At 45.0% G+C, this 18,045-nt stretch overlaps 1 protein-coding gene across 9 annotated transcripts in view; it reads right to left on the bottom strand.

Annotated features, from left to right (window-relative positions):
• Nucleotides 1-18,045, bottom strand: part of syne1b (spectrin repeat containing, nuclear envelope 1b) — a 76,227-nt gene that overhangs the window by 29,835 nt on the left and 28,347 nt on the right. For 8 of the 9 annotated variants that reach the window (XM_076748187.1, XM_076748195.1, XM_076748194.1 and 5 more), the window contains 39 exons: nucleotides 17,366-17,991; nucleotides 17,048-17,227; nucleotides 16,441-16,591; nucleotides 16,107-16,265; nucleotides 15,706-15,888; nucleotides 15,311-15,412; nucleotides 15,023-15,226; nucleotides 14,609-14,816; nucleotides 14,205-14,317; nucleotides 13,881-14,086; nucleotides 13,649-13,798; nucleotides 13,232-13,523; nucleotides 12,923-13,095; nucleotides 12,490-12,799; nucleotides 11,919-12,083; nucleotides 11,033-11,389; nucleotides 10,752-10,888; nucleotides 10,349-10,526; nucleotides 10,037-10,219; nucleotides 9,807-9,950; nucleotides 9,108-9,263; nucleotides 8,627-8,791; nucleotides 8,370-8,542; nucleotides 8,054-8,207; nucleotides 7,684-7,827; nucleotides 7,181-7,345; nucleotides 6,704-7,021; nucleotides 6,269-6,424; nucleotides 5,846-6,016; nucleotides 5,388-5,714; nucleotides 5,127-5,279; nucleotides 4,734-4,901; nucleotides 4,407-4,583; nucleotides 4,151-4,297; nucleotides 3,942-4,067; nucleotides 3,585-3,761; nucleotides 3,052-3,317; nucleotides 611-2,771; nucleotides 76-413 (listed from right to left, as the gene is read on the bottom strand). In XM_076748187.1, coding sequence (XP_076604302.1) covers nucleotides 76-413; nucleotides 611-2,771; nucleotides 3,052-3,317; nucleotides 3,585-3,761; nucleotides 3,942-4,067; nucleotides 4,151-4,297; nucleotides 4,407-4,583; nucleotides 4,734-4,901; nucleotides 5,127-5,279; nucleotides 5,388-5,714; nucleotides 5,846-6,016; nucleotides 6,269-6,424; nucleotides 6,704-7,021; nucleotides 7,181-7,345; nucleotides 7,684-7,827; nucleotides 8,054-8,207; nucleotides 8,370-8,542; nucleotides 8,627-8,791; nucleotides 9,108-9,263; nucleotides 9,807-9,950; nucleotides 10,037-10,219; nucleotides 10,349-10,526; nucleotides 10,752-10,888; nucleotides 11,033-11,389; nucleotides 11,919-12,083; nucleotides 12,490-12,799; nucleotides 12,923-13,095; nucleotides 13,232-13,523; nucleotides 13,649-13,798; nucleotides 13,881-14,086; nucleotides 14,205-14,317; nucleotides 14,609-14,816; nucleotides 15,023-15,226; nucleotides 15,311-15,412; nucleotides 15,706-15,888; nucleotides 16,107-16,265; nucleotides 16,441-16,591; nucleotides 17,048-17,227; nucleotides 17,366-17,991 — 9,863 coding nt within the window. The remainder of the gene's footprint in view (nucleotides 1-75; nucleotides 414-610; nucleotides 2,772-3,051; nucleotides 3,318-3,584; nucleotides 3,762-3,941; nucleotides 4,068-4,150; nucleotides 4,298-4,406; nucleotides 4,584-4,733; nucleotides 4,902-5,126; nucleotides 5,280-5,387; nucleotides 5,715-5,845; nucleotides 6,017-6,268; nucleotides 6,425-6,703; nucleotides 7,022-7,180; nucleotides 7,346-7,683; nucleotides 7,828-8,053; nucleotides 8,208-8,369; nucleotides 8,543-8,626; nucleotides 8,792-9,107; nucleotides 9,264-9,806; nucleotides 9,951-10,036; nucleotides 10,220-10,348; nucleotides 10,527-10,751; nucleotides 10,889-11,032; nucleotides 11,390-11,918; nucleotides 12,084-12,489; nucleotides 12,800-12,922; nucleotides 13,096-13,231; nucleotides 13,524-13,648; nucleotides 13,799-13,880; nucleotides 14,087-14,204; nucleotides 14,318-14,608; nucleotides 14,817-15,022; nucleotides 15,227-15,310; nucleotides 15,413-15,705; nucleotides 15,889-16,106; nucleotides 16,266-16,440; nucleotides 16,592-17,047; nucleotides 17,228-17,365; nucleotides 17,992-18,045) is intronic. The other variant, XM_076748191.1, reaches the window with a different exon arrangement.

Raw genomic sequence — 18,045 nt, 5'->3', positions numbered from 1 at the left:
TACACGATAAAATGCCATCATTAACCAAATATCTGCATTGTACATTACACGTGCACCATTACTCATTTTGACTACCTGTGAAGGACATCCTGGTGACACTGGAGCTGATCTCGGACCTCCACGCCTCTCTGCTTTGCTGACTCCACGCTCACACGGAGCTGCTCTCTGGCTGTGGGGTTGACCAGGTTCTCCAGCTGAGGTAGCAGGGCCTGCAGCTCCTCCAAATGGATGAGGAACTCCTGCTCTGTGGCCATGATGTCCACCTGCTGCCGGAGACACTCCTCATAGTTCTCCACGTCCACACCCAGGCTAGCTTGCTGCAGGAAGGACACAGCATCCTCCAGCCACTCACAGGCTGACTGCATCCTGAAGTGGTACTTCTGGCACAACACCAGGGCGTCCTCCAGAGTAATCTTTACACAAAAGCAACAAAGAAAATGTTTAATATAAGGTATACAACTACAGACTCTAAATGGAATTGCTGTGATGCTTCACACCAAATGACTAAATACTGTATTTAGACATTGAGGTAACTTTAACAAAAAAAAACTGATAAAGCATTTCTATAAAATTAATGTGTGATAAGTGTAAAATTGCAAAATTTTCCCACCTGTTTGGAGCTCAGTGCTTTCTGAACGTCTGCCTGCAGCTTTGCCATTTCTTCCAGGCTTGTATCTACGTGCAGTGGGACAAGCTCATTTGCGCTGATATACTTCTGTTTCTCCCTGCTGCTAAGAGCAGCCACTATTCTCAGTCGCGACTGTACTTCCTCCTGCATGATTTGCTGCTTTCTGATCTCCTCCTGCACCTTCTCCACCCTCACATCAACGATCACAGCATAGCCCAGTTCATCTCTGACCTGCTGCAGCCAGTCCAGTGTCCTTTTCATCTCTGTCTCAAAGTCTTTACTTTGGACAAACCTGTTCTCACACTCTTCAATCAGGTCTCCGACCGCAGCCTGCAAAGATCGCAGCTCCTCTTGCCACAGAACTACCTGTTCCTTGGAGGCATGATGGGCTGCTTGTTCCACACGGGGTGCCAGAGTGTCCATCTGCTCCATGAGCCTTGACAAGTGAGAGTTGGCACTCTGGAGACTCCCTGCCAGAGCGTGGTAGTTCTTCAGCCTCTCCTCAGCTGACTGCGTCTCTGCATTAACTTTTACCAGCTGCTCTTTTGTGGCCTTTAACTCTGAGTCAACCTGCAGAGCCATAGCCTTGCGGTCCTCAAATGACTCCAAGGTTTCATCCAAATGCTCCACTTTCTGTTCAATCAACCTCTTTAGGCCGTTGTACAGGCTCACAAGCTGGGTCATCTCCTCTGGGCGCCATGGTTGACCAGTGCTACGAAATCCCTCTTTCTTCTGGTTCAGTTCACTCACAGCTAGACCCAGGTTGCTCAGGTCTGCCTGGATCGCTTTGTAATCGCTCTGCAAACTCACAACCTCTTCTGTTTCCAGTCCAACAGGCTGTGTGCCCAGATTGTTGAACTGTTCTTCAAGCTCTTTCAGCGCCTTATGAGTGATGTCAATGAAAGAGGTGTACTCATTCCTTGTGAGGATGGCCTGCTGGATTTTCTCCTGCTTTTCTTTAGCTAGCGCTAATATGCTATTATACTGCTGGGGGAGGGTGTTGAGTTTTTCATCCAAGTAGCAGTGGTCTACTTCATTCAGACTGGGCAATATTTCTTGGCCAGTTCTTTGTACAATTAGGAGAAGGTTCTCATATTCAATTGCCTGCTCGACAATGTGTTGATACTTTAGTAGCTGTGCTTCCAACTCAGCATCTCCAACCATCAGATTGATTTCAGGGAAGGTGACTATATCAGCTTGTTTTATCCAAAGGCATATTTTCTCCAAATCTGTCTTGAAATACTTTCTGGAAACGAATACTTTTTCAAGCTCCTGAAGTTTCTGCCCACATCTATGTAATGTTCTGTCAAAGATGTTTTGTAACTCCTGCAACTTTGTGAGAATCTCATTCCTCTCCTCCTCGCTGGCATCCCTCATCAGGTCTCTCCCCTGAGACCACAGGGAGGTCAGTTCGCTCTGATAGGCTTTCAAACTGCTTTGGATGTTCCTACATGTTCTGACTTGCTTGGCAAGGTCATCAGGCAACAAAGCAATGTACTCCTCTGCCTGGGCCTTCTTCTCATTCTGCTGGACCCAGGAAATGGACTGGTTGACAGCCATAAGGAACTGTGTTCTCTCTGTGAAAGCCTTGCTGAGGTGTTTTCTGCGCTGCACAACCTTCACACTCAGAGATTCCACCTCCGATTGAGTGTCTGTAATAAGCTGTTGCAGACGTTGCCGTTCACTGAGGCCCAGCCGGGCCAGCACTCTGTCAGCGTCGGCCATGGCCTGTGCCAGCAGGAGCTGCTTGGCTTCCAACTCGCTGCAGATGCTCAGGTGGTCAAACAGGAAGCTCTGAGCCAGCTCTGGAGGGGGACTCATTTTCATGGCCTCAGACAGGGCAGGCTGCTGCTCCTCTGCCCAGTCCCGAGCCTCTCTCAAACGGGCCTCCACTTGGCCCATGTCTTCCAGGGTCACCACTGAGTCCTGGATTTTCCTCTCAATTAGGTTCTGCATCTGAGTCCATCGCTGCTCAAAATGGCTGATCTGCTCTTTTACCAGCTCCTTGTCATCCAAGTTCAAATTCTGGATGACTTTTTGTTTCTGTTCCTTAAGGTCCTCAAGAGTGCCTTTTTGTTCTTCCAGAGTGACTGCAAGCTTACGTAATGCCTCCAAATGCTGAGATGAACTTTCAGCATCCGTTCTGTGACACAAGAAAAAAAAGGAATTACGCAAGTGTTGATTGCAGGATATGAGAATGTAAGGATTATGTTTTGAGACAGATAGCTGATGTTCATGTTCTCTTAGTTAGTATAAAACATTGTAGTTAGGGCAAAAACACTGACAATGGACAGTGCAACTGGCATTTTCTTTCATCCTAAAACAAAACCTTATTGGCTTTGACTGTGTGAGGAGATGATTAGAATCAGAGCACAGCAGTATATCATCACTAATTTTAACTTATACGTGACATACAAACACACCTGGCCAGATTGTCCCACTCTTTGGACACCTGTTCAAACAGCACTTCCACTGCAGTGATACAGTCATGGTATTCTTTAGACCTCTGCAGGTCCTCCTCTCTCTGGCTCTGCAGCTTGTTGGCCTGGTGACAGAGCTCAAGCCAGGAATGGCTCAGACGGTCAAGCTCTGCATGTTCTGGAGAGTCCTGGCCACCTGTCAATCTGCTCACAGTCTCCGTTATCTTGGTCAGGATACTCTGTTTAGACTGCAGTTGCTGGCTGCATTCCTGTGTGACGAGCAATAAATTGGATGGTGACCCTAAATACATCCATACAGTAAGCAGATCCCTATTTAATCCCTTCATAACCCAAGCCAAAATGTTGAATTAGATAATAATACCAAAAAACAGAGTCATGTTTGGACTCACTGTACAGTACAGTACAGTTAAGACTAAACACACAGTGTATATTCATTTAAATAATCATACAAAAGAATGAAAGAGTTCCCCTTTGTGTCCTTTGTCAAGGGTAATGGTTATGATACTGTTCCCTACCTTGGCTTGTGACAGCATGTTTTGAGCTATCTTTGTCTCCAGCTCTGCAGGCCGTCTGGAGAAGCTGAGGAGCTGCTGCTCCATATCCTGGAACAGGCTGGTCAGGTCTTGCTTCTGTTCCTTGATCTCCCTCCAGCCCTCTGAAAGCTCCTGAGCACTGGACATCCTTTCCTCTATCTGCAAAAAACACACGTACCCCTTCCTACAGTGAATGTTTGCAGAATTGTACATTATGAAAGAGCATGCATTCTGTACTGCTCATGATATATTTTCATATTATTCTGACATATACAAACACACAACAGTTGCAATCACACACAATGTTGTACAGCAGACAAGGAGGTAACAGTTACTGACCGTGAGTTTGACCTGCTGGACCTGAGCAGCTGCCACTCTCACAGCATCATCAGACAGGTCACACACAGAACACACCAGGTCCAGGTAAGTGCTGGCCTGCTCCTGAAGGGCCCTGTAGTGCTTCACCTGTGTGTACAAAAGTAATGAATCAAAATAAATTACAGAACAATAACTTATCACCACGACTGCATTCCAAGACAGTCAGTTACCTGCTTCAGAGCCTCCTGCAGGCCAGATGGTCCCTGATCGTTGAGCTGAAGCTCCTCCTGCACTGTGGTCAGCCAGGTTTGGCACTGCTGGAGAGTGTCCTGATGGTTAACGTGTTTCTGTAGTTCTCGATCCAAGCTCTGGTATACCTGTTGAGCAAGGTGAGGTAAGACCTTGACTAACTTCATATCATAAAATGAAGACCCAGGTCAGATGTAGAGGTTTCCTACAGATCTATGAAGAATCTGTATCACTCACACGTTGAGCAGTGCTGCAGATGGCAGAGTAGCTGTCTCTAGTTCCCTGTTGGTGAGCCTGGACTTGTTGACTGATCTTAGCTTGAACTTGGTCTGTACAGCTGGCTACGAGATCTTCTCCTTTCTGCTTCAAGCTGGTGAGACGCTCCTCAAAACTGGCTATCTCCTCCATTACTGCCTGAAACAGTGTTCAAAAATACAGATTATGAAAAGTGATACATGTGAGTGAAAACCAAAAGTATTTAGAAGTAATATAATGACGTAAACTGCACAGCTAATGCTCCGGTACAAATTGTGAACATTTGTAGGACAGCATGGTCACGGTCACCTTGTGCCGGGCAAGTTGCTGAGTGGCCATCTCCATGCCGCTGGTCTGCATGGAGTCTAAGGTGACCAGTCTGCTGGACATCTGTAGGAGCCACTTCTCAACCTCTTGCAGTTCACTGTTGTAATCTTCGTGCTCCTTCACCCACTCCACAAGGTTCTGGACCTGTGTCTGAAACACAACACACAGCTAATCTTAGAGATGCATGTAGCTGTATGACATTAAAAGAAATCATCTATTAGTATCTATCAGTTTGTTTCCTGTTGATTATTTAGTAATACAATACAGTACATGAAAATATACACTGAGTAAAATCTATAGTTTTGGAATTAATTCTGAGTTTTCATGTAACCTTCCCTAAATCACACCTCAGCTGAAACACAGTAGTGCAAATACCTTAGCTGCTAAGCAGAGATCTTGGTAGTCAGCCTGCAGCTTTTTCATGTTGTCACTTATCGTGGTGTCATGGACTGTGTCGAGCAGGGCCTCTCCCTTCTCAAAGACAGATTTCACCGCTGACTCATGAGACTGCACCGTCTGCTGGATGGTCTGCATAGATGAAAAGAGAGTAAAGCATTGCAGATAAAATCGTTTGGTTTTCTTGCTCTATTTTCACTGTGTTTAAAAGAGGGAAAAGATTAACCAATGCTGAATTACCTTGTACTTTGCTAGCTGAGCCTTCTTCTGGTAGAGCTCAGCTTTAGGTTCTACACTGGATGCTAAAAGGTTCTTGGTCTCCAGCACCCACTGGGCCTGGGCCTTGTATTTATCCATAAAATCTTTAGAGAGCGAGATACATTTTTCGAGGGAGCTATGTTCTGTGCGCAGAGCTTCCATCAACTCCTTTAATTGGAGGAGACAGCCGTCCACCTCCTCCTGTAGTTGCTCTGCTTCAGGCTCCTCCAAGAACACCATGGCTCGCTCTGTCTTCTCCCTCATTGTCTTCAGGTAAGTGTGACCCTGCTCCATGTCTGCCTGAAGAGCCTGGAAGGTAGACGGTGCTACTTTTATCAGTGCACATCAGAATGTCAGCAATAGAGGTCTATGCTATAAATGCTCTTTACAGATCAGACAATAACATAGAGAAAGAATGTGCTCCATGTTAGAGAGTGTACCTCTAGTTTTTTCATCTTTCTCTCCATAGCAAAGCGGTCCACTGCATCAACGCTGATAGCTACAGTGGTGAAGTTATTCTGAGCTGTGCTCAGCCAGTCTGAGAAGGTGCTGAAGTTGCACTGTGCCTCCTCAATGCAAGACACCTCCTCCTGGAGCTGTTTGATTGTTTCCTGCAACATAAGAGTTAGAAACAAAGTTATGGGAGAAGAATGCTAAATGTAGCTGAACTGATAACATCTTTCAAATTATCTGTCAAATACAAATTTACAGTCAAGATTTTAATCAGAAATTCTAGGTCTCAATAAAAAAAGGCATATCTATTAACATGTATTGAATTACATATGCATGTATATTGTATACAGGGATTATACAACATTCACATCTATGCCTTAGTGTAATATTGTGCGTCAAAAAGATGGTACCAGTAAATGGAGAAGCAGGACATGGTAGCGGGCTGTAATCTTGGTGGCTCTGGTACTGATCCGGCTGCTAATATGAGTCTCATCCAGAACCTGCTGAGCCAAGAGACTGAGCCCCTCCATCTCCTCTTGATAAACCAGCACTTCCTCCTGCCAGCTCTAATCAAACAAGGACCATTAGAGATGTTTGAACAATACTTAATTATATTCCAACATATTCATTAGACTGCAATTCTAAATGTGTTCAAATTATGATGCTTCCAGTGCCACATTAACATATCTTTTAATTCTGATGGGACTGCAGTGACCCATGCTCATTTAAAATGCAGTTCTGTCAAGCAACTGAAACAGCACCAAAATACTACACAGAATTATGCAAATGTGTACAACAGTGTAAAACATTACTGTGTGCATAGCTTCTCTGCATGAAACACTGACCTTTATTAGCTGGAGTTGAGCATCTTTGGTGGCGCGGTCAGACCGCCGGTGGCTACGCAGTTGTGCTTTGGTCTCCATGCCCTTAAGCCAGCTGTCAAGACGCTGAAACTTCTGCTCCATCTGCCGGAGTTTGGCCAGAGCACTGTTGAGCTGAGCCCGGGTGTCGGCCAGCCGGGCCTGGTACAACCTCCACTCCTGCTGCAGGGTCTCCAGCGCTCGGTCTTCGATCTGAGGCAGGCCCCAGGGAATGACCAGTTCTCGACTGACCAGCAGTGTGTTAAGCAAAGCCTGGCCCTCTGTGCAGTGCAGCTGCAGTTCCTGTAGTTACACAGATGTGGTTGAGCACTTTCAGCTCTCTAAATTTTGAGCTAGTTTATTAACTGAATGCAACTTCTGGCTATGTAGTAGTAGTAGCAGTAGTAGAGGCATTTCATATTCTGTGTATTAACAACATTTCCCCAGTGAGAATTTTCATACCTGTAGCTTTTGCAGAGTTTCCTCCAGCATATCAACATCACCCTCCAGTTGGGTGTAGCAGCCAAGTTTCTCTTGTTCTTGTTCCAGCCAGTCCTCAAATGCATGGAGGCCCCCCTGATACTCCTGGTGGGCTTTCACCAGCTCCTCCGCTTTGCCTACTGCCCTCTGAGGAGATTACAAAGATAAAGATTCAGACTCATAATGTGTGAGCAATTTGATTCTAACTTTGGCTTTGACAACATTTGCTGGTTATGCTGGCATTGCTTTCAAATATTCTTATTTTTTACACGTTTTCAGGTTTAAAAATAGCACTTAAATCATTAAAATGATAAGGGAACACTATCATAAGAAGTCATTAAATAATAATTTTTGGAAAAATATTATTAGACTGCTGTCTGTTGAACTTCACTTTGGTAAGTCTTTTAAAACCACTACACAAGAATGTATCTAAAACTGGAGCTGAAACTAGCTCTGTAGCTCTGTGTATGTTCTGCTTTTACTACCATAGCATTGTCTTTGATAGTGTTATAGCGCTCTTGCAGATCTTGGAGCTCCAGTTGAGTGACAAAGTTCTCAGCGATGCTGGCACTCTTTGCAGTGATGGTGTCCAGCAGGGTGTTGTGGCTGAGCACTTCCTCATACAGCAACTGAAACAACGGAGAGAGGGAGTTATTCTACCAATCAACTCTGCATTTTTTAAGTTTATACCTGTTGTAGGTAAATGGCTCACGTGACTTTCAACACTTGACCCACAACTCCTAAAATCTAAGGTGTAAAATTTCAAAATATCCTGTCTTTGTAAGTCTGTATGAACTTAACTAAATCATTTATATTCTTTGATGGTATACAGCATGATTAAGAAAATTGTAGTACCTTGGCTTTGCTCAGATTAGCAGTTTTATCTCTCATCTCTGAGCACTGTTTATCAGTGGGGTCAAGACTTTCCTCCACACGTTCCACCCATGCCACAAACTGGCGCACATCTTCCTGGTAACTGGTCCACTGAGACAGGGAACCCTCCAGCTGACTGTCGATTTTAAAGAGCACAACAAAGTCAGACAACAGTGCAGTAGCTGTAGCAATAGCAGCAATACAAGGCAGAAGCAGTAGCAGCAGATGCTAAATACTGTGTGCAGTGTCCACTTTTTATAGCTGGGAAAAACTTCTGAGAAAGTGGTCGAGAACTCACCTTTTGCACTGGATTGAGGCAGAGAGCAGGGCATCCCAGGAATCTTTTAGGTCCTGTATTTGCTTTTGGACTGCGGGCACTCCCTCAGCTGAGGTGTTTCTCTGAACTGACTCTCCTCTTGTGATCAGCATCTTGAGCTGGATCTCCTTCTCCTGACGAGCAGTCAGCAGGGCCTGGTGCAACAATCACAAATGTGCATTTATTACACTGCTGTGATGGGTATTCAAATTGGTAACTAATTTTGGTACTTTTTATACCTCCAGCTTGATCATCCTGCTATCAAGAACGTTTTTGTCAGCAGTGGGGGCACAGTAAGTCTGCAGCATGTGGCTGGTGTCAACCACCCAGTTTTGCAGCTCCTTCAGCCCCTGGGAGAAAAGCTGGTGCTCAGTGACTATTCGATCAATCCGTGATGCCTTCTCCTGCAGAACCACCAAACAGGACACAACCAGAACATTACCACTATAGGTTTTAGAAACTGAATCCACATTAGGCTCAACTTGATAACTGAACATGCAAAGGACATAAAGGAAATAAGCTTGTACATCCAACGTATAAGACTAACAATAACAAAAGAAAGAAATTAGTGTTTAATCATGTTTAGTTAGTACCTTCACTTCATCACCTGTAAACTAATGTTAAGTCAGAGCTCGATCCAGTCTAGTGCCTCTGTCTCCTCTCCAGCTCTACCCCCAGAAAAGCCCCAGTGCACAGGCAGATTGGTAGGCATTACTGTACCTTGGTCAGGTTGGTTAAAGCTAGGTACTGAGCAGAGAGCTGCGAGACACGGTGCACAAAACCCTTGCCGGCCGCGTGTTCATCCCACAGCAGCTGGGCCTTCTCTTTCAGCCTGTTCAGCTGAATCTCGTGAGAGGCTAACTCCTCAAGCACAGACTGGAAGAGCACAAGCAGGTTATCAAAGAGGCATGCAAGCTGACACACAGATATAAGACAGTTAAATTCAGACACAGACTGAGGGGTTAGAGATGGCAACATGGCAAAAAGAAAAGCGAATGAGCTGTTTGTCCACTGTTACTGTTGATAAAGCTCTTGGTGGTCATGACGTGCAATCAAGGCCTCTGGAACTAGCTGGTAGACAGTTTTAAACAATTAATAGATTCTACAAGCATTTTTTTAACAAATGAGGCAAGTATTAATCTATATGAAAGACACTGTTAAGAAGACATGAGAGTAGCAGCAAGGAGCAGAAAGATGCCAATAATCCAAAAAGTCAGCAACTGGCTGTTAACATAAGCAGTTGGCAGTGTTTAATAAAAGAATAACAGCAATGCTAAAACACTGCAACATGGTAGAATGGTGAGTTTCTGCAGATGACAGGAGCAGTCAGGTTGGCACTCAAGCATTGAGTGGCGGTTGTACTTGAGCATGAGTGGTCTTGAACGTGGCGGGTGTTCCAAGCTCAGTGGACATTAGTACCTGTAGTTTGTGAAGCTCCTGCTTCTTGGCTGTGAGATCATGAAGCCTTGTGCTGCTCTCCTGCACAGCCAGCTCTGTGGCATTCAGGCACTCCTGAAGAGGCTCCGCACAGGCCTCAAAATCTTTCATCTGAGACAACAGGTTCTGAAACACACAGATGATATATAGTGACTGTCTGCACTTTTTTATAATGGCCCCTGATCAATGAGGGGGGATGTTTATGTGCTTACTTGCAGACTCGTCTCTCTGTTGTGCAGGTTGGACATCATATTTTTCCAGTCCTCTCTGGCAGTGTTCATCTTAGTCCGAACTGCATCAACCTTGTCTTTAGCTGCGATACTAGAGACGAGCTCACCGTTCACAACCACAGCATTCAGCTTTGACTGACCTTGCTCTCTGTCACTAAGAAACTCCTGAGAGGGGAAGAAAAGATGAGACAATAACTAAGCATGTAGTGAAACTGTGTTGGTACCCTCAGTGGTAACCAAACCTGTAATTCTGGCAGCATAGTGTTCCATAGCATCTGACTTTGTGTGCTATACCTGAATCTTCTGCAAGCTGGATGAGGCCTCACTGACATTCTGAGGGACATCGAAACACTTGGCCGTGTTGATCTTTGCATTGACCAACCACTGCTGGAACTCTCTGAAGGCTGAGCGAAACCCTTGTTCTAGCAGCTTCTCTTTGCTCAGGCACTCCCTGGACGCTTGGAGACTCAGACTAGAAACAAGTCAGGAAGAAATAAAAATCATTGTTCTACATACAACATGACACATGTGATCAGTTTAGAAATCCATACATTTTAGTAAGTTCTTCTGTTTCAGGCTTGTTGGTTAGACCATTGGTCTTTGTGGCATTTAAGCTTCATAGTGCCGTATAGTTCTACAACAGATCCTGTTCCTTCGAGAACCAAGACTATTGTGCATTATATCTGCAGTTCCTCACCTGTTGTATGCTTTAATGAGAGACGACACTTTCTCAGACTGGACGCCCATGTCTCTGGAGAATCGGCACAGATCATTGAGTTGAGTTTTCAGACTATCAGACATGGGCTCAGCTTTGACAAGTTCCTCCAAAGTGTCCTGTGTGGAAAACAAGTAAGTATGCACTGATGAACAGCCACAAACATTCATTACGTTAGCATGCATTAGTCAAATAATGATAATAATGATTGCTTGTTTCCAATTAATGGCTTATTATTGGACCTAAAATAAGCTGACACTTACCTTTGCTATCTGCCAGCCTTTAACAGCCTCCTCTCCATCGTTTTTTCCCTCTGCTTGAGACAACCGCAGACGCCAGTCCTGTAGCTGACGGCTGAAGTCCCGCAGGTCCTGCTCCAGCTGTGCTGACCGGCTGTTGAACTCCTGTTCAGAGCTGGCTATCTGGGAGAGGGTGGTCTCCAGACTAGCCCGTGTCTGCAGTGCCCCACGTTCCCACTGTTCCCATGATGACAAGAGGGCTGCTTCCTCTCGCTCCATGGCCTCATAGCCCCCTGAGCCAGTGTGGTCTCTTGCCACTGCCCCACATCTTTGAACCCGGTTCAGCCTCTCTCTGCCTCGCTGCTTAGAGTCAAGCAACTCCTGGAAAGGACAAAAGGAATCACAATTCTTACCTTTGTCAAATTAACTAAATATTTTTTATGTAATCCCAAGCAAAATGCCTGTGAAGCCCAAGAGTGACAAGTCAGCATTCACCCATTCACACACACACTCACACGCCAATGGCACAGCTATCAGGAGCAATTTGGAGTTCAGTATTTGCCCAAGGACACTTCAACATGTAGACTCGAGGGCCCAGAGATTAAACCACTGACCTTCTGATTAATAGACGACCACTCAACCTCCTGAGTAACAGCCGCTCCATAGTAATTAACGAATTATGGTCACGAGTCCTTGACTATGACCAACAGAATGAAACTATTGCCACAGGTGGCAGAAATGACTGGATGTTTGTGCTCAGTCTTCTTTACATGGTGAACTGATTTAACCGCCTCATAAAAATGCCTCCCAAAAGCCTCCTTGTCAAGGTATTCAGGCAACAATCAGCATGAAGAAGACCCTGGAGTAAATATGAAACGACCAGGAGCAATAGACAGTTTCAGTTCCTCACCTGCACTTTGGAGAGCTTTCTTTTAATGGAGACTGAATCTCCTGACAGGTCTGACCAGCGCTGGAGTTCCTCTTTTGCTGAAATCAGCCAGTCATTGAAGTCTCTCAGAGCATCCAGATACTGCTCATGCTCAGACACAATGTTTTGCATGGACTGCACTTTACCCTTTGTGGAAGAACAAGACAATGTAAACACCAGATATGAATGAGGAACAGTCTAAATATGACTGTGTCAAATAGTATTTGCAAATATTGTTTGTCTGTTTTAGGCTAATTTCCTGTCAGGGTAAGTGATGTGGGAGTTTGCAAGTTCAATCATAGTTAAAGTCAATTTATTATACCAACATTCTGTCTCAATTTATTTAATGTAACCGGTATGTCAATTTTGGCAACACTGTGGCGACCTTGCAACAAAAGTGTCCCTTTACACGAAGTGTCTGCCCTGTGGGAATGTACTCTGGTCCCTCCCCAATGCAGCTTCTTTTTGGCTGGCCCTGTTTCCCGGAATGAATCATCTAGGATTCAGCAATTATTTGCAAGTACAATCAAACCTATGCCAGTATTTAGATCACCTTGACAACAGCTGAGATATCTGCAAAGTGCGCATTGAGCTCCGCCCTCGCCTCTGGTCCAAAGGTCTGGTCGCCAGTTTTTTCATGCATCTCCACTGCTTTGTCTGTTAGGCGTGACAGTGCTGTTGCATGAGCGTCCACGTCGGCCTGGATGGCCCTGAGGCGCTCAAGCAAAGCGGACTTCTCTTTGAGGCCTGGCTGCTGAGGCAGACTCATCCCCAACTCCTGCTCCACTGACTCCATCCACTGCTGCAACTGGCTTTTACTTTCCAGAAAGCTGGTCCACTGAGCCACTGTCCACTCCAGGCGACTGTGGACAGTAATAACATGTTATTAGAAACAAAGAAGTACATTTACTCTTGATTATGAGCTATGGTGATGCCAGCTCTGCCAGCCTGTTTTCCCAGGGTACAGAAGATGACACATTTCTTACCTGTGGCAACTCATGGAAGTCATCAACATATTGGCCCAGGCATCCTTCAGGCTCTGTAGCTGGGAACAAATGACCTCCTGCCCTTCCATTCTGTTGTGCTTCAGGACCTGTTCTCCTTTTCCTACAGTCATGTTGAGCTTCACCTCACCTTCACCCTTCATTAGCAGGATATCCTGCTCAAAGAAAAAGAAACAGCAAGACAGAACTATGGGTAAACTATAAGGTCATTTTTGTGTTTCAACACGTGCCCAGAAAACTACCAAAAGATCCAAAGAGCAATATTTTTGGATCTGAGTATTATTCACTGACCTGTACGAGACCTAGTCTTTTCTCCAGAGTCTCCTTATTGCCAACCGTGCTGTTGAGTGAGGCGAGGCGGTCCTGGACTCCGTTAAGCCAGCCCCAAGTAGTCTGCAGTGTCTCTTCAAACGCCTGTTGCTCCTGTAAAGTGAGCTGGCAGCAGCGCAGCCTCTCTCTCACACGCCTCAGCAGGGCCTGGTGCTGTGACTGCAGCTGAGCTGATACTCTTGTCTCACTACCATCGCCTCGCCCACCTTCATTCAGTGCCTGGCCCTCCTGACATAGGCGCTCAAAGGAATCCCTGCATGGAAGGAAGCCAAATGTTTAAAAAAGCTGAGAGTATTCACAATCATTAGGGATTCTTTTGGGGACACTAAAATGTCTATTTTTCTTAGTAAATACACAGACTTGAAGCAGATTCAGCACCTTTCTTTGAGAACCTCCTGCTGATATTCCTCCACTTGCTCGAGTACAGCCTTTTCAGGACCACGCTGCTTGGCTTCGAGCAGATCTGTGGTCATCCTCTTTTCCATGTGCTCCAACCACCACCTGAGCTTCTTAAGGCGACCCTCAAACCTACAAGGAATTTACAATGCAAACTTACTAAATGGCTGGCTTACAATGTGCTTTCCAGAACTAGTTTGCGTGAGTCTCTGACCCCTTCATGAGAGATGCGCTGTCTTCCAGGATCTGTTGGTTCTGTCTGCACTGCTCCACAAAGCTGTCCCAGTCCTGCTGGATGGAGGACAGGTGCTGCTGGACTTGCCCAGCGCTGGCTTTGGGAAGATGGAGTAGTAGCTTCTCTCCTTCCTCACAGACCTGAGTAAGACGTACCTCACCCTCCTCCACGCGATCCATGGCACCCTGACAGGCAACCCACATCACTTTTAGCTTAGTGTCTGTAACTCCATTCATGTGGTTTCAGATAAGAGCACAAGACTGATGTAGTGAATCCATCTCTTCGGTTCAGTATCAGTTTTACCTTTAGTTTCTGTAGTTTGCGTTCCACAATTTGAGTGTCTCCAGATCGGTCAGAGCATTCTTTCACTATCTCCCTCTGCTCTGAAAGCCAACGATGGAACTCCTGAACTAGATCTGAGGAAGCAGGTGGAAAAGAGAGTTAATGTCTGGTGCAGATTCCAACAGAATTAAGTTGGTTCTTTGTAAAGCAATCCTGTCAGTGATCACTAGGCACGGCTAGAAAAAACAAGAAATTAATATTTTCAGAAATACTTTCTGGTACAATAGTTTTATGTATTGTAGAATTTATGAATTCAACACATTAGAACTTTAGTGCTACAACAGTGTGACATGTAAGATACTGCATCAAGTGACCTCTCAGTTGTACTACACATTTTATCAAAATTTGTTTTTCAGATTTCTCACCATTGAACTGCTGCTGGAGACAGTTCTGCAGTGACGCCAGCGTCCTGGCAGAAAGCTGGTTCACAGACTCATAAGTCTTGATGAGGTCAGTGAGAGCTGAACCCAAACCAGCCAGCTCCTCAGAGGGATATTTCCTACACAGGGTGTTGAGGCTCTCCCTGGTGGAGTCAATGCTCCCCTGCTGATTCTGCAGCTCTTTCTGGAGGTCCTTCAAAACATATTCGACAATTTTCATGAGATTAACTTTGTTAAATTGTCATCAACACCAACAACTCACAAAGCAGTGACAGTGGCAAGTGCACTTTGTATCCTAAAGACAAGTTTACAGAGGCACACGGTGCATTTTGAATCAAGCTTCCTTATTCCACTTTTTGAGAGATGCACATGACCATGTCATTGTTAATTAGGCTGCACCTTCACTCTGCAGATGTCCTCAGGATCTGATCCAGTGGGTGATGAAACAAGGGAATCCTCCATACTTTTTAGCCATGCAGACATCTGTGAGATGTAGTCTTCCAGCTGCTTCCTTTGGAAGGTGAAGTCCATGAGGTTTCCCCTGGCCTGCTCATGTAGCTTCTGAACTGTGTTGATCTTTTTACGGAGGTCATTCTCCAGCACCTGATGGAAGAAGTAAAAATTCTAAAATACAGTATAACCATTCAGAAAAACAAAAAACACACAAGGTTGTAATCATCTTTTTACCTGTAATTTAGCAGGAGTCTCTTGACTTTGACTGCACTTCTTCAGCTCTGATACTTTGCTCTGCAGGGTTTCAAGTTTCTGTTCCTTCTCACCCATTTCTGTCTGTGGATGCACAAAATGAGAAAAGCATGTAGTACCTCCCATCTCAGTTGCTTTGTTTTGTTTTGAGATACTATACACTGTGGTTGTGGCTCCAGAGTGTGTGTGTTTGTGTGTGTGTGTCTCTAAGCATGATTGCATTAGATGTGTCTTTGGTGTCTCTGACAAGAAATGGTACTTAGGATTTTTTGGTTCATTTAACATTTGCACTGTCCTATGTGGGAAACTATATTTATCAGGCACCAAAGACGGTAAACAAATATTACTCAGTTTTCGGCTGACATCAGAAATCTTACCTGTAACACAGAGAGCCTTCCCGACACCTTCTGACTGTCATTGAGGTTGTTCAGGCTCTCATTTAGTTCAATCACACAGCTGCTCGTCCAGCTCTCAACGTCCTCGTTGATTTTACGTACATCTTCCCACAGTGCCAAACTCTGGTTCAGCCGATCAATGTTATCATCTATCTTCTCAGACACCTGAGAAGTGGATTAAATCAGATACAAATGTTTACTTTTTGTGTGTGTGTGTCTGGCACTGAACTGCATCAAATTGTCCCTATGAACAGCTATTGCCTATATAGACAAAGGCTAATATGGCTTATTTCTCTGTGCCTCTATTGCTGTTCAAAAAACAATTAAAAGCACATCACTGAAACATCATCACTGACAGGAGCGACTCCTGAAGTCAGACTTACATCCAGCCACTGATCAACAAGTGTTTCCATATCCTTTTTCATCATTTGAGCATCACAGTCAGGGATCTTCTTCAGTTCAATCACCAGTTGTTTTCCTTTACCAGAAAACTGGTCCAGTTCATGTTGCTTGCTAGCCATCTCTACTTTCACTGCCTCATGCTGCAAATGGAGAAAAGACAGCAAACCCTTTAAGCATTTTGGTGAACAATCATAAATGCATAAATAACTAAGATACCTTTTTTCATTTTTATGGATTTGTGTAATGAACAGTTCAGTTACAAGAAAGTGAGCTGAGGCACATCCATAGAAAGACAAAAGAATAATTTCTCCTGACCTTAGTTAGTGTCCTCCTGGTTTCCTCATGGTCCTTCAAAACAGAACTTATCTCAACCAGAGGTTCAGTGCTCTCAATGATGCTGCTAAGGGAGGTTTTCAGGATTTGGTATTCCCTCATAAGCTCAACAAGGACATTGCACTGCTCCTGTCTATCAAAGAAAGAGAGAAATTTACTACCCACAGCCCAACATCATTTGTGTATTAACTGTAAACAGAACATGCCATAAATACACAATACACCCAGTAACAATAAGAGTGTTACAATGCTGTGATATTTCAGGATTACATAATTTAACCATGTGGTAAGTGCAATAAACTAATACACTTGAAACAAGCAACCCATAGAGGTCAGTCTAACTATGTTTTTCTGCCAAAAAAAAAAACCTGTATGTGTAGTACTACAACAAAGAGTTCAAATCTTTAAAAGCAGGCTCTTGACTCATTTACATATGCGACAATGGCAAAAAATGAAAAGAAAAAAGAAGGCGCCTACGCATTTTCTCCAAGTTTTTTAGAGTGTTGCATCTCAGTATTGATTAGTAGCTACTGTTTTCTATATTTCCTGACTCAGAAGCATGGAAAACACCCCTCCATTTCTTCAGTACCTCTCTGTGATGAGCCTCTTGGTGTCCTCCCATGTGGTCTCCAGCAGACTGATTTCCCTCAGTACCTCTCCAGCTAACTCAGCATCTCTCTGGGCCAGCTGGTTGCCCTTGTCCCTCAGCCACTGCTCCTCATGCTGGTGTGACTGCAGCTCATCTTCCATCTGATTAAAGAACCTTAGCCTGAAAAGCAGAGGGATGATACATTGCTGTTGCCCATGTTCTCATATTTATGCACGGAACCAGCACCAAATGTTCTTCTGAATTATAACAGTGACCTAATATAGATATTGATCTGATTACACTCTTGTAATGCTTTACCTCTGCTGTAGCGCATGTAGGCTGGGCTCTTTGAAGCTCTGGTGGTCAGCTTTTTCTTCAATGTCCTCCACAGCTTTGAGCAGCTGTTCTTTCCGCTGTCTAAATGAGGTCCAGAGAGCTCCCAGGGCCTCTGCTTCACTCTGCTTAGTACCAAGCAAGTTCCTCACTGCATCCAGCTCAGCGCTGAGTGAATCGGCCAGCATGCGGCACGACTTACGGGGACCCTCGTCAGCACCTATGTGGAGATGGCTTTTACAGAGACTGCTGTCCAAATTGACGGCTAGAGTCTCGAGCTGGCTGATGTCTGGGACAATCGTGGCCAGCTCCTGCTGCAGCTCCTCGACTTTTCCACGGTCCCAACTCCCAGCACTCTCCACAGTCTGCCTCAGGCCCCGCAAGACTCCTGCAGCGACATTGTGGGTTTGTAGAAAAGACTCTAGCCTTTCAAGGCACTCTAACTGAAGCTCAGCAATGTGCTGGGCCTCCAGGTAGGGCTGCAGACAGCTGTCTGCTCTGCTGCGGAGAAGCTGTGCATCACTGGGCTCACAGAACTGACAGAGCTTCTCCGTCTGCTGCTCCAAGCTCTGTCTCACGCAGGCTTGCTTCTGTAAGGCCACCTGGGTCTCCTGTCAAAAGCAGTTGATAGAGGATCAGTTGCTGCTCGGAAGCACAAAGCTATT

Source organism: Chaetodon auriga, chromosome 14 (genome assembly GCF_051107435.1).
Source record: "Chaetodon auriga isolate fChaAug3 chromosome 14, fChaAug3.hap1, whole genome shotgun sequence".
Lineage (NCBI taxonomy): Eukaryota > Metazoa > Chordata > Actinopteri > Chaetodontiformes > Chaetodontidae > Chaetodon > Chaetodon auriga.
This window is presented reverse-complemented; position numbering and strand designations above follow the sequence as displayed.